Source organism: Phyllobates terribilis, unplaced genomic scaffold (assembly GCF_046119375.1).
Source record: "Phyllobates terribilis strain yellow unplaced genomic scaffold, ASM4611937v1 Scaffold_12__6_contigs__length_324123572, whole genome shotgun sequence".
In the NCBI taxonomy this organism is placed as follows: domain Eukaryota; kingdom Metazoa; phylum Chordata; class Amphibia; order Anura; family Dendrobatidae; genus Phyllobates; species Phyllobates terribilis.
The window spans coordinates 286,876,980-286,892,963 of record NW_027362772.1 but is presented as its reverse complement, the minus strand read 5'-3'; the positions used below and the strand labels follow the sequence as shown (position 1 = coordinate 286,892,963).

Genomic DNA, 15,984 nt, shown 5'->3' with positions numbered 1-15,984 from the left:
TAATGATGGCCACTCGTTTTTCTTTACTTAGCTGCTTTTTTCTTGCCATAATACAAATTCTAACAGTCTATTCAGTAGGACTATCAGTTGTGTATCCACCTGATTTCTGCACAACCAAGTTGTGATGGTCCCAACCCCATTTATAAGGCAAGAAATCCCAGTTATTAATCCTGACAGGGCACACCTGTGAAGTGAAAACCATTTCCGGTGATTACCTCTTGAAACTCATCAAGAGAATGCCAAGAGTGTGCAAAGCAGTCATCAAAGCAAAAGGTGGCTACTTTGAAGAACCTAGAATATAAGACATATTTTCAGTTGTTTCACATTTTTTTGTTATGTATATAATTCCACATGTGTTAATTCATAGTTTTGATGCCTTTAGTGTGAATGTACAATTTTCAAAGCCATGAAAATACAGAAAAATCTTTAAATGAGAAGGTGTGTCCAAACTTTTGGTCTGTACTGTACAAGAAGGTAAGAGAGCCCTCTCTACCACACGGATCATCGGACTTTAGAACGGAGGTAAGCTCTACACCTCCCCATGTATCAGCAGTGACCAGCTATTAGAAAGCATCAGTTACAGCTCCATACACTTTCCAGCCACGCTGTGCAGAGCTGTATGTATTCAGAAGGAACTCACCTCTATTAAACCTCTACTGCACCTTCTAATTTTATGCCCTCTTTCCTCCAGTAGGTTTATCGATTAGTCTCTACCTATTGACAGTACAGACCTACTCACACCTGCAGATGCACAGACCTCTTTCATCACCCCTTGGCTAACTGGAATTACCACACCTTGGGACCCATAGATACTGCTCCTGGACTCAGGTACCTTCTAGCTATTTCTTCTCCATCGACCTGCTCTGACCATCCACTATACCATTAACCCTTTCATTTAGGACTTCATACAGTTTCTACACACATCCACTGGTCTCCATCAGCCTCCTGCTGCTGTAAATGTGTACCACCCGCCACCTAGGAGCCCATTCCAGATCATATCTGAAATCAGGTAACTGCTGTCATTCTTTACTCCTACCACCACTTCCATTATAGTATTCACTCACCCCTCCCTCTATTCCCCACAGAACAACCACCTTTTTGCTAAAGCCATTCAAACAGCGGATTCCACTGTGACTCCAGGGACGCCTTCGCCACCTGAGAATCCACTCCACTCCACTCTACCAACAGGTAACTATTACTAGTCCTAGTTCACACCATTAGTATCCCACATAGACACTCATTCCTCTCCTTCTCTACTTTTGCAGAAGAACCCCTACCTGATGCACCCTGACTAATCCATACAGCGGACTCCACCAGGATTTTTCTTTGGAGTCCTCCCATTGTTTAAATTTAATTTTAACCTTATTTTAACTGTGCCCAAGACCCCTCTTGATTTTATCAATTTACCCCCCGCTTCTTTTATAAGATACTTAATAAAATTATTTTCATTGAGACTTGACAGTGTCCATTTACTCCCTTTTGGGTTTTTATACTAATTTAATCACAGCTGGTCTATTTTTTATATATATTTTTTTATATATACCTTTTTATATCTTTAGTCATCTATTTATATATATTTATCTATTTATCCATTTATCTTCGTATCTATACCTGCATATCACCTTATCCACCTAATTTGCTACAAGTTAACGTAGTACCCCATCACATTTTGGTCTAAAGGGAAGCGCGAATTTACTTTATTTAAAAAAAAAAAAAAATGTATATTTATCAAAATTTTCATTTGCACATTGCCCCTTAGTTTAAGCTAATAATATACAGTGCCCTGAATAATGTTGAAATGCTGTTTTATTGCCAACCCTCCAAATACAAAAAAGTACTATTTTAGGTTCTAAGGCCATAAATTAAGTCTAGGAGGTTAGATTTCGTACTTAAAAGGTGCTAGTGCAATTACAAATATACTTTTATCCCAAACTTTTTATTGCATGTTACCCTTTGGCCTCAAAAAAAAGGAAAATACTCCCCAAGATCTCCATTTTGTAACCACAGAGCCTCAATGGGGAGTCACCTCATTTAGGCTCACAGGTGCATGAAACCATATATATAAAGGTCAAGCTACATATCTCCAGACCTGAAGGATATACCCACAGTATTTATTAAGACCTATCAGCACTAGTATCTCAGGGTTAAGAGACTTACTTAAATATAAAAAACATCAATAGAGCCTAAGTTGTATTTACCTGATACAAAATCGCTATGCTGTCAGCGTGAAAGCTCCTGCACTCAGCCCTCCTGCACTCTCTCCATTCTGTCAGTCTGTGAAAATTGGATCACACTCGGATGTCATCCGAGTGCAGTCTGATTTTTTTTTGACGAACCCATTGACTTGCATGGACGAGTAAGATCTGATTTACGAATGCAAATTGTGAATGCTGCAATTTTCATTTTTCCTTGGACAGACTAAGTTCGAAGAAAAGAATCGGACTTGTGCACAGCCCCATAGAATAATGTTGATCAGATGTTTTGCCGGATCGCACTCAGACCGAAGATATGGTCGTCTGCACCTGTCCTTAGAGTTACTGCCTCCATTACTCCAGATTCAGGTCTGTACTCCATAAATAAAAAAAGCATCTAAGAAAAATGCTAAATATGTATCACCATTCACTGGCGCTCATCCGGTAATGCTGCTCTGACTCCCTTTCTCTCCAGGATTCTGCAGCGATCACTTGTCCATACAATCACAATGGGATGTAGGGATACCGGCTCCTGTGTTCATCATGTCCTGGTGGTGACGACGGTAGAGGTGACACAGGGGTCATTATTGCATATAGACGGAGGAGGAGCGCAGGGTCATTGAACCTTACCAGATCCAGCGCATCGGAGGAGCGCAGGGTCATTGAACCTTACCAGATCCAGAGATCTGGCCAGCTTCAGAGCAGCGCTTACAAGCTGTATTGAAAAAAGCAATCTATTTGTCTAAGATATTAGCTACCTATAAAAAAACTGCAGACTCTCCATTCTTGAGAAGGGGAGAATTTTTATTTTTTTTTTAATAAAAACTAACTTTCAAAACTGCTTTTTTTATTTTTACAAAAATTTTGCAATTTTGCCCCCTTAAGAAGTCGAGACAACCCCTTTTAAGAATTTTCTAGTTCATTACCCGATTGAAGTAATCTTTCTTTCCGTGGCTATTTTCTCTTCTTTTATCTGTAGGCAATAATTGTGAGTAGTTTTTTTTTTAAGTTTTCTTTTTAACTTTAGCAAAGATTTCCCTCGTTTTCTCTCTTCCCTATGTAGGACATTTTAATATTATCTACAATATAATGAAATATGAATAATAAATGCAGAATCTGCAATTAAACTGCAAGAACTGCGCACTTTCTGGACGACCCAGTAGAATTACCGCTCATGTTTTGCATCATTTGCTGTTTCTGCACTTTTTAGATTTTACTTTTTTTTAGCTTTTATTTTTACTTGCCAAAATAACAGAACGATCGATAAAAAAAAATTGTTTAGTAACGCCAGGAGGCAATGATAAATTCCTGGAATGCAGGGGAGCGTTTTACACACGGCATTGAGCATCTCATCGGAGATGATTTACACTGAAGATGGATTTTAGATAAAGTCCAATATTCAAATAAAAGACGAGTTTATTGTTTACAGACTCGTAATTCAGCAATTCCTTGAAAAGCAAAATGCAGTCTTGAAAGTCTCATTCTTGATAATATTAGTGCTATATTTACAGACCTGGACATTACATAAGCTAATGGTGCAAAATAATAGAGATGAGCAAATCCATTCGCAGGACCCTGGTCCGGCGGCCACATCAGTAGCCCGTCGAACCCCCACCTGCTGGAATCCCTGGCACCTCTTTTGATTAGCAAGATCTCGGCAAAGTTGTGCATTTGTTGTGCTGCAACAATAACGTTGCGTCAGGTCTCCAAATCAGAAGAGACACCGGGGATGTCAGCAGGTAGGGTTCTCATCTGGCGGCCATGGGCTACTGACATGGTCATTGGATTAGGGTACTGCAAATATTTGCTCATCTCTATTAATTAGCTCCGTATAATGTAAGCACATTGTGACGCTGAGTCGCTTCTCATGGACAAGACGTAAGTCAGGGCAGTCAAGGAGTTCGAGGTCAAGGGCCAGGAGGGTAAGTCATAAACAGAGGGAAGAGACAAAGGTTACCATCCAAGGTCAGGATACCAGGAGAATAGCGGATCAGAGCAAAGGGGCTATGCAAATGGATGGTCAGAACAAGGTCCAAGGTCAGGCAGCAAAAAGATCCATAAGCAAAGCACAAGGCCGAGAGAGGCAAACCACACAGAGCTGAATCTATGTCTGGCAGAGATCTAGGATTGACAGCCCAGCTAAGTAGCTGGTCAATCACCTGGGACAGGGAATACCTGAAGGCAGCCCAGCACCTCCCAGACTCAGATTGGACGGCCGAGCTGTCAATCAAAACATCAACAGCTCAGCATGCCCCTGCACCAGATTGGACGACCGAGCTGTCAGTAACTGCATCCCAGACACACTGAGGGGTGGAATTATGACACAAATTTTATAAATTATATATAAATAAATTAATATATAATGCCCACAGGCTCCATGGGCCTTAACTGGGCAGCTTGATCCTGTCCACCTGTGCAGCTGTGCTCCAGTCCACTAACGACGCCGTGCTCCAGTCCAGCCATGCAGCCGTGCTCCAGTCCACCCATGCAGCCGGGCTCCTGTCCACCTGCGCAGCCCTGCTCCTGTACACCTGCGCAGCTGTGCTCCTGTCCACCTGCGGAGCCGTGCTCCTGTCCACCAGCACAGCTGTGCTCGAGTGCACCTGTGCAGCCCTGCCCCTGTCCACCAGCGCAGCCGTGCTCCAGTCCACCAGCCCATTACAGTTCACTCACATCTTCTTAATAGAATTGCTTTATTGATCCAGTAGTATAAAAGGCACAAAAATGATTGAACACAACAGCACAAAAATTAAAATGGCAGAAAAGGAATATCCGCTGCGCTCCCAGGCAACATATTTCAGACCTGCATTGTCCTTTGTCCTGTGTTTAGTCAGGCTTGACAAAGGACCATGCTGGTGTGAAGAATGTTGCCTGGGAGCGCAGTGGATATTTCTATTCTGCCTTTTAAATTTTTGTACTGTTGTGTTCAACCATTTTTCTGCTTTTTACACTACTGGATCAATAAAGAAATTATTTTAAGAAGCTGTGAGTGCCGGCTATCGTTTGGATTGTTGCTATTACTGGAGAATTTTGTCGTGCACCCGGACAGGTGAGCAATTTGCTCCTTCTTTACATTTTAGTTCACTGCTGCAAATCTTAATGAGACATCTGCCATTAATAATGACTTAATTGCTGCTAAGTAAGACTGGATGGATCGGTGAACCTCGGTGTAAGTGTCCTCTCCGTGGAAAATATAAGAAGTAGGATTGTTGGTAAGTAAAAAGGAAAATACAGTTTACGTCTGAGGAAAAAGAGATCTGAGAAGCCAAAAGCCAATGTCCTTCTCATCAAAGAAGTGCCACGATCTCCAAGAAAAAAAAAGATTTTTCTACCTGATGAGTTACCTGTAACAAGAAAAATGGGTAACATGGCCTATATGGTGACAGATGCTCCTGTGGGGGTGAGAAGCAGGAAACCGGGGACCTTTTAAAAGCCGTCTGGGGATGACTCGTCCAAGAGGCAGGTCCCCAGCGGCTTCTCCCCACCTCTATACACACATAAAGAATGAAACCCATCAGTCTAGGGGAGAAAGGTAGGAGAAAACCTCTTGGATTAGGCATCCAAGTTGCTTTGTCCCCAGTCATCTTTTAACCCATTTATGGCTTACTTTTTCATGGGGTGTATGGAGGGGGTTCAGGAGCCCATCCTTCTTCATGCTGGCGGTGTTACATAGCTGAGATCGGCCTGTAACATCAGCTGGCGGACCGAGCTCCATTCGCTGCAGTTTAACAAATTAGATGCTGCAATCGTTGATGCAAAAAATAATAAAAAATATTGCTCTTGGAAAAAAGGAGAAATGAAAAAAAAAACCCAAAGTGCAAAAATGAAAAACCTCTGGGGCCTTAAAGGGTTAAATATGTTTTTTCTGAAACACAGCATAATAGGCTGCAATAATGGAGCCGGGGTCTTCATTCATTCTGACCGACGCTCAGGCTGCATGAATCCACAGTCAGTTTCTCTATAGCATTCACACCAAGTAATGAGTCTGGATAAAAGAAATTACATGATAAAAGAAATGCAACAAAGAAATGCAGACCAGAAACAATTGTTTTCCTGTTTGTTACATTCAATATTTATTTATTCCGTTCACTATTTGTTACATTCAATATTTATTTAATCCGTTCACTATTTGTTACATTCAATATTTGTTTATTCTGTTCACTATTTGTTACATTCAATATTTATTCCGTTCACTATTTGTTACATTCATTATTTATTCTGTTCACTATTTGTTACATTCATTATTTATTTCTTACACTTTTCACCAGATAAGACGATCATTTCTTGGGGCAGTGTCAGCAAGCAACGGTTCTCCAGCTGTTAGGAAACTACAACTCCCAGCATGCCCTGATGGCTGAGCAGCTGGACAGGCACAGGCGGGAGACCACATATATACACTTGGGTGAATTGCAATGAAGTTCTTTTTTGCTTTGGGCATTTGATAAGACCCGGAGACAATGGGCAATGTCACCCAAGTTCTACCTCTCTTTCGTATTCGTAGATGTCTTCCATATCCTCCACCAGTATCATATGTAATTCCGATAGAATAACTTCTAGAGCCTAAAAAAAATACATGACAAATGGCACACAGAATGAGGGAAATAGAATTTGGGAGGCGTCCAAGAGTGTGGGTGTGAAAGCAAACACCAGATACAAGGATTTTCCAGCCACGGTCAGGATATTGTAACATTATCAGCTCAGTCTGACACTAATGTGCATTTTCCGCAGCAGAAATTTGAGGCTGGTTTTCGCCCAGAACGCGCCTAGGATTTGCAGTTTGCTCTGGGATTAGTGATTGTCATCCAATGTGTTTATTCCTCTGCTTTTCTGATTAGTATTGAAAGGGAAGAAGGGACAACAAACTACCGTGTTTCCCCAAAAACAAGACAGGGTCTTATATAATTTCTTTGCTCCGAAAGACGGGTTAGGGATTATTTTCAGGAGATGGCTTATTTTTTTTCCATGAACAACAATCCACATATATTCTTGGAACAAAAAAATCAACATTCAAATATAATCATGACATCACACACATACAGTATATATATATATACACACACTCTACACATTCACATGTATATACACACACTGCACATACACATGTATATACACACTACACATACACATGTATACACACACTGCACATACACATGTATGCACACACTGCACATACACATGTATATACACACACTGCACATACACATGTATATACACACACTGCACATACACATGTATATACACACACTACACATACATGTATACACACACACTGCACATACACATGTATACACACACTGCACATACACATGTATATACACACACTGCACATACACATGTATATACACACACACTGCACATTCACATGTATACACACACTACACATACACATGTATACACACACTACACATTCACATGTATATACACACACTGCACATACACATGTATATACACACACTGCACATACACATGTATATACACACTGCACATACACATGTATACACACACTGCACATACACATGTATACACACACACTACACATTCACATGTATATACACACACTGCACATACACATGTATACACACACTGCACATACACATGTATACACACACTGCACATACACATGTATACACACACACTACACATTCACATGTATACACACACTACACATTCACATGTATATACACACACTGCACATACACATGTATATACACACACTGCACATACACATGTATATACACACTGCACATACACATGTATACACACACTGCACATACACATGTATACACACACACTACACATTCACATGTATATACACACACTGCACATACACATGTATACACACACTGCACATACACATGTATACACACACTGCACATACACATGTATATACACACTGCACATACACATGTATACACACACTGCACATACACATGTATACACACACTGCACATACACATGTATATACACACACTGCACATACACATGTATATACACACACTGCACATACACATGTATATACACACTGCACATACACATGTATATACACACACACTGCACATACACATGTATATACACACACACTGCACATACACATGTATATACACACACTGCACATACATATGTATATACACACTGCACATACACATGTATATACACACACTGCACATACATATGTATATACACACACACTGCACATTCACATGTATATACACACACACTGCACATACACATGTATATACACACTGCACATACACATGTATATACACACACACTGCACATACACATGTATATACACACACTGCACATACATATGTATATACACACTGCACATACACATGTATATACACACACTGCACATACATATGTATATACACACACACTGCACATTCACATGTATATACACACACACTGCACATACACATGTATATACACACACTGCACATACACATGTATACACACAAACACTGCACATACACATGTATATACAAACAATTCACATGTATACACACAAACACTGCACATTCACATGTATACACACACACTGCACATACACATGTATACACACAAACTGCACATACACATTCACATGTATATACACACACTGCACATACACATGTATATACACACTGCACATACACATGTATACACACACTGCACATACACATGTATATACACACACTGCACATACACATGTATATACACACTGCACATACACATGTATATACACACTGCACATACACATGTATACACACACTACACATACACATGTATACACACACTGCACATACACATGTATACACACACTGCACATACACATGTATACACACACTGCACATACACATGTATATACACACACTGCACATACACATGTATATACACACACTGCACATACACATGTATATACACACACTGCACATACACATGTATACACACACTGCACATACACATGTATACACACACTGCACATACACATGTATATACACACACTGCACATACACATGTATACACACACTGCACATACACATGTATACACACACTGCACATACACATGCATATACACACACTGCACATACACATGTATATACACACTGCACATACACATGTATACACACACTGCACATACACATGTATATACACACACTGCACATACACATGTATATACACACTGCACATACACATGTATACACACACTGCACATACACGTATATACACACACTGCACATACACATGTATATACACACACTGCACATACACATGTATATACACACTGCACATACACATGTATATACACACACTGCACATACATATGTATATACACACTGCACATACACATGTATATACACACACTGCACATACATATGTATATACACACACTGCACATACATATGTATATACACACACACTGCACATACACATGTATATACACACACTGCACATACATATGTATATACACACTGCACATACACATGTATATACACACACTGCACATACATATGTATATACACACACACTGCACATTCACATGTATATACACACACACTGCACATACACATGTATATACACACACTGCACATACACATGTATATACACACTGCACATACACATGTATACACACAAACACTGCACATACACATGTATATACACACTGCACATACACATGTATATACACAAACACTGCACATACACATGTATATACACACACTGCACATTCACATGTATACACACAAACACTGCACATACACATGTATACACACACACTGCACATACACATGTATACACACACACTGCACATACACATGTATACACACACACTGCACATACACATGTATACACACACTGCACATTCACATGTATATACACACACTGCACATACACATGTATATACACACTGCACATACACATGTATACACACACTGCACATACACATGTATACACACACTGCACATACACATGTATACACACACTGCACATACACATGTATATACACACACTGCACATACACATGTATATACACACTGCACATACACATGTATATACACACACACTGCACATACACATGTATATACACACACTGCACATACATATGTATATACACACTGCACATACACATGTATATACACACACTGCACATACATATGTATATACACACACACTGCACATTCACATGTATATACACACACTGCACATACATATGTATATACATACTGCACATACATGTATATACACACACACTGCACATTCACATGTATATACACACACACTGCACATACACATGTATATACACACTGCACATACACATGTATATACACACACACTGCACATATACATGTATATACACACACTGCACATACATATGTATATACACACTGCACATACACATATATATACACACACTGCACATACATATGTATATACACACACACTGCACATTCAGATGTATATACACACACACTGCACATACACATGTATATACACACTGTACATACACATGTATACACACAAACACTGCACATACACATGTATATACACACTGCACATACACATGTATACACACAAACACTGCACATACACATGTATATACACACACTGCACATTCACATGTATACACACAAACACTGCACATAGACATGTATATACACACAATTCACATGTATACACACAAACACTGCACATTCACATGTATACACACACACTGCACATACACATGTATACACACAAACACTGCACATTCACATGTATACACACACACACTGCACATACACATGTATACACACACTCTACACATTCACATGTATATACACACACACTGCACATACACATGTATACACACAAACACTGCACATACACATGTATACACACAAACACTGCACATACACATGTATATACACACACTGCATATTCTCATGTATATATACACACACTCTGCACATACACATGTATATACATACACACTGCACATACACATGTATATACACACACACTGCACATACACATGTATATACACACACTGCACATTCACATGTATATACACACTGCACAATCACATGTATATACACACACTCTGCACATACACATGTATATACATACACACTGCACATACACACACTGCACATACACATGTACATACACACTGCACATACACATGTATATACACACACTCTGCACATACACATGTATATACATACACACTGCACATACACACACTGCACATACACATGTACATACACACTGCACATACACATGTATACACACTCTACACATTCACATGTATATACACACACACTGCACATACACATGTACACACACACTCTACACATTCACATGTATATACACACTCTACACATACACATGTATACACACACTGCACATACTCGTGTATACACACACTCTACACATTCACATGTATGTACACACTCTACACATTCACATGTATATACACACACACTGCACATACACATGTATACACACACTCTACACATTCACATGTACATACACACACACTGCACATACACATGTACACACACACTGCGCATACACATGTACACACACACTGCGCATACACATGTACACACACACTGCGCATACACATGTACACACACACTGCGCATACACATGTACACACACACTGCACATACACATGTATATACACATGTATACACACACACTGCACATACACATGTATATACACACTGTACATACACATGTATACACACACTGCACATACACATGTATACACACAAACACTGCACATACACATGTATATACACACAAACACTGCACATTCACATGTATATACACAAACACTGCACATTCACATGTATATACACACACACTGCACATTCACATGTATATACACACACACTCTACACATACAAATGTATATACACACACACACTGCACATACACATGTATATACACACACTGCACATTCACATGTATATACACATACACTGCACATACACGTGTATATACACACACACTGCACATACACGTGTGTATATACACACACGGCACATACACATGTATACACACACTCTACACATTCACATGTATATACACACACACTGCACATACACATGTATATACACACACTGCACATTCACATGTATATATGTAGCACCCCGAGGGCTCGGCTGCTACAGGGGTATTGCACCTCAAACCAGAGGTGTGATATTCCACTCCCGGGTATGGATGGTGTGTGGACCAGGGCTCGGTAGGCTGCATGCATCACACACACCCCATTTCCGGGGGACAGCTCAACGGTGCTCCCACTAGACAGAAGTGCAGGCACGACAGCATCTGTTCCTGGCTGGAGTGGGGAGGGGGAGGAAAACCCAGTGGTGTAGGAGCAGATAGGGGTGGGTCTCTGGGCATAGGTAGGAGCCCATTGGTTGCTAGTCACCTGGGCTCGAGTGTTAGAAGGAGGTATATAAGGTGGGCACCATCTTAGGACAGCAGTCAGTGCAGTGCAGAGAAGAAGCTAAGAGTGAGAGGAGAAGATAAGAAGCAGAGCCCCTGCATGGGCTCTGCTCTGCAGGCAGGCCTTGTCAGGAGGCTGGAGCCTGAGAGAGAGAGAAAGGAGAATGAACAGAAAGGACAGTAAGAAAGGAAGAAAGGAACACAGAGAAAGGCCCAGAGACACGAGTGAAGAAGGAACCCTAAGAACCCACGAGATAACGGGTGAAGGGTTGGCAGAGCAGGGTACCGGAACCCAAATTGGTGGAGGCGACTAATCCTCAGCCAAAACCGGAGGTTGTGACCACATCTTGGTGCGACCCCTCACTACATCCACCAGGAAAGCATACCACATAGGGTCAGGGAAACCGGAGAGAGGATTCGCCGACAGAAGGCCCGAGGAAGCTGGACAAAGGTGGGTAACTGGTGGGGACGGCCAGAGAAAGGAAAGGAAGGGAGTCCTGTGCCACGCTCTGGAATTGCCTGGGAGTTGGTCGAGCCCCTTGCCTGGTGGACGCAGCACGGCTTGGGCAGTCACCGCCAGTACCGAGGCGACTAGGACCAGTAAAGAACTATGAGTAAAGCATTGGAAACTGCAACCACACGTCTCTGTGTTTCATCGCCGCACCAGCACCATTAGTACTGGGACGCTCACACCATCACTACCATCATCTACTCTAGCTGCCCTGAGGCAATACTTCTCCCGTGGGGAGTTATCCCATTCTTGGCTGCGCATATAACATCAGCCTCTGCGGTCTGCAGCGCAGCGGCGGTCCCCACTGACCGCAATCCACGGGTGGTGTAGTCGGACACTTATTACAACACAAATAGACTGCCACTGGTTTGACCGCCCTGGGCACGGACCGGGTCACCGCCACACGGAGACTACAACCCCCAGCGATCCGGCTCCGGGTATTCCCCTGCACAGCACAGGCCCAGGGGGCGCGTCATATACACACACACTGCACATTCGCATGTATATACACACACTGCACATACACATGTATATACACACAAACACTGCACATTCACATGTATATACACACACACTCTACACATTCACATATATATACACACACTGCACATTCACATGTATATACACACACTGCACATTCACATGTATATACACACACACTCTACACATTCACATATATATACACACACTGCACATTCACATGTATATACACACACTGCACATTCACATGTATATACACACACACTGCACATACACGTGTATATACACACACACTGCACATACACGTGTGTATACACACACACTGCACATACACATGTATACACACACTCTACACATTCACATGTATATACACACTGCACATACACATGTATATACACACACTGCACATTCACATGTATATACACACACACTGCACATACACGTGTATATACACACACACTGCACATACACGTGTATATACACACACACTGCACATACACGTGTGTATACACACATGTGGAGCCCCAGGGGTCTGGTTTCCACAGTAATGTAATGTTATGTCTGAGAGCAGGTGGGAGGTCCTTTGGTCAGGGATCCTGTGCATGCCACACCTCCTGCCCAGTCTTGGGAGGGGAAGAACTTCCCCTATATAAACCCGGGGCTGAAGCAGGGTTAGCAGTCAAGGAGAGTAGAGACAAGAAACAGCAGAAGCAATACTACTACGAGTCAGGGGCTGGCAGCTGCAGAGCTCGCCCTGACTGAGAAGCTTTCTTACCGGACCCGGCGTCCGAGGCTGTGGGGACTAACTCTTACCCAGCAGCAGAAGCCGACCGGCAGGGGATTTCAGGTCCTCAGGCCCAGAAACCCGAAGGCACGGTCACACGCGTGGGACCAGCACCGCCATCGTGGAGCGGAAGCCATTAGAAGGCCCCGAGTCACCGGCCATACGGGTGAGCACCACACGGTACACTCAGGGACGTGGGCTACTTATATCCGCTTCTAGCAAGGTAGCCAGAAGAGTACAGTCAGTTTGGGAGGCCTACAACTCCGCCTGGCCAGGGGAGATCCCATCTGCTCAAGGACTGACCAGGCCCCGTTCACTAGCAAGTACTCCGGGAGGGTCTATCGTTGTTACCAGTAAAGACCCTGAATTACACCGCACCGTCTCTGAGTGGTTCCTGCTACCCCCATCATCCACATCTGCTGCCCTGAGGCCATACCCCTCCCGTTGGGGGTTATACCATCTACGCTGCACCATCCATCCACCGGCCTCAGCGGACTGTCCTGCAGCGGCAGCTCCATAGCTGCATTCAACGGGTGGCGTAGTCGTCCTACATCTACCGCTGTTACATCGCCGCTCAGTTTGACTCCCTGGGCACGGACCGGGTCACCGCCACGAGACTACAACCCTCAAGAGATCCGGCTCCGGGAAAGCTCCCGCGTGCGCAACGCAGCGCGACACAGGCCCAGGGGCGCGTCAACTTTGGCGTAGTCGGCAGGATTTCGTGCCCGCAACCACCGGGTACTGCGTGCCTGAAAAAGAGACTTTTCAAACTTACCTGTGGTGAAGATTCCCGCCATCCGGCGCCATCTTCAGCCTTCTTCCCGCCATCGGTGAAGTTTCCCGCCATCCGGCGCCATCTTCTGCCTTCTTCCCGCCATCCGTGGAGTTTTCCCGCCATTGGACGCCATCTTGAGGACGCCGCACGAGAAGAAGAGGGGCGTGGACTCCGAAAGCGCGCGAGAACCGAAGCCCCGCCTCACGTCCGGACGTTGCGTAAGGTCCTGGAAGGAGCCCAGCAGACGCCGACGTCACAGGAGCGCGACGGAAGGTCCTCAACCCTGACGATCCACTGCGGAGCCGCGGCCTACGGAACAGGATCATCGCAAGGTAGGCCACGGTCCACTAGGGGGGAGGAAGATGTCGGATACGGAGGAGAGCTTCACTGCCTCAACCCCCGCCAGCGCTACCGCTGCTGCAGTTATGCCCTTCACCATGCCCTATATCCCGGGAGCAGCTTGGCTACCCCAGTACTCAGGGTAGTCACATACCCTGCATGACTTTAGAGAAAAGCTGGATAGCCTCTTCCAGGTGTACCCCCTCACAGAAGAGCAAAAAGTGAGCATCCTGGTGGCCCAACTAACCGGGGCAGCCAAAAGGGAAGTAAAATCCTGGCCACCTGGGAGGAAGACTGTCGCAGGGATACTAACCCGGCTGAAGGACACCTTTGATACCCGCACCTCAGCCGAGATTAAGCTTAGATTCTACGGGTGCAAGCAGCGAGCGCATGAGAGTATAAGGGACTATGCACTAAACCTACAAGAGGCCCTGAGGGCCATTAAGCAGACCGACCCTGATGGAGTGGGAAACGAGGACAGGCT

General features: G+C 43.2%; 1 protein-coding gene and 1 long non-coding RNA gene across 4 annotated transcripts in view; one reads left to right on the top strand and one right to left on the bottom strand.

The window, feature by feature from the left end:
* The first annotated feature begins 468 nt into the window (after positions 1-468).
* On the top strand, positions 469-1,454 carry LOC141171616 (uncharacterized). The gene is made up of 5 exons (XR_012252361.1): positions 469-522; positions 692-828; positions 900-1,009; positions 1,086-1,188; positions 1,266-1,454. It is a non-coding gene; the product is annotated as an uncharacterized lncRNA (long non-coding RNA).
* A 4,792-nt stretch (positions 1,455-6,246) lies between these two features.
* LOC141171615 (uncharacterized) overlaps positions 6,247-15,984 on the bottom strand; it is a 74,000-nt gene continuing 64,262 nt past the window's right edge. For all 3 annotated transcript variants that reach the window (XM_073655286.1, XM_073655285.1, XM_073655287.1), the window contains one exon: positions 6,247-6,752. In XM_073655286.1, the coding sequence (XP_073511387.1) occupies positions 6,660-6,752 (93 nt within the window). In that variant the 3' untranslated portion in view covers positions 6,247-6,659. The remainder of the gene's footprint in view (positions 6,753-15,984) is intronic.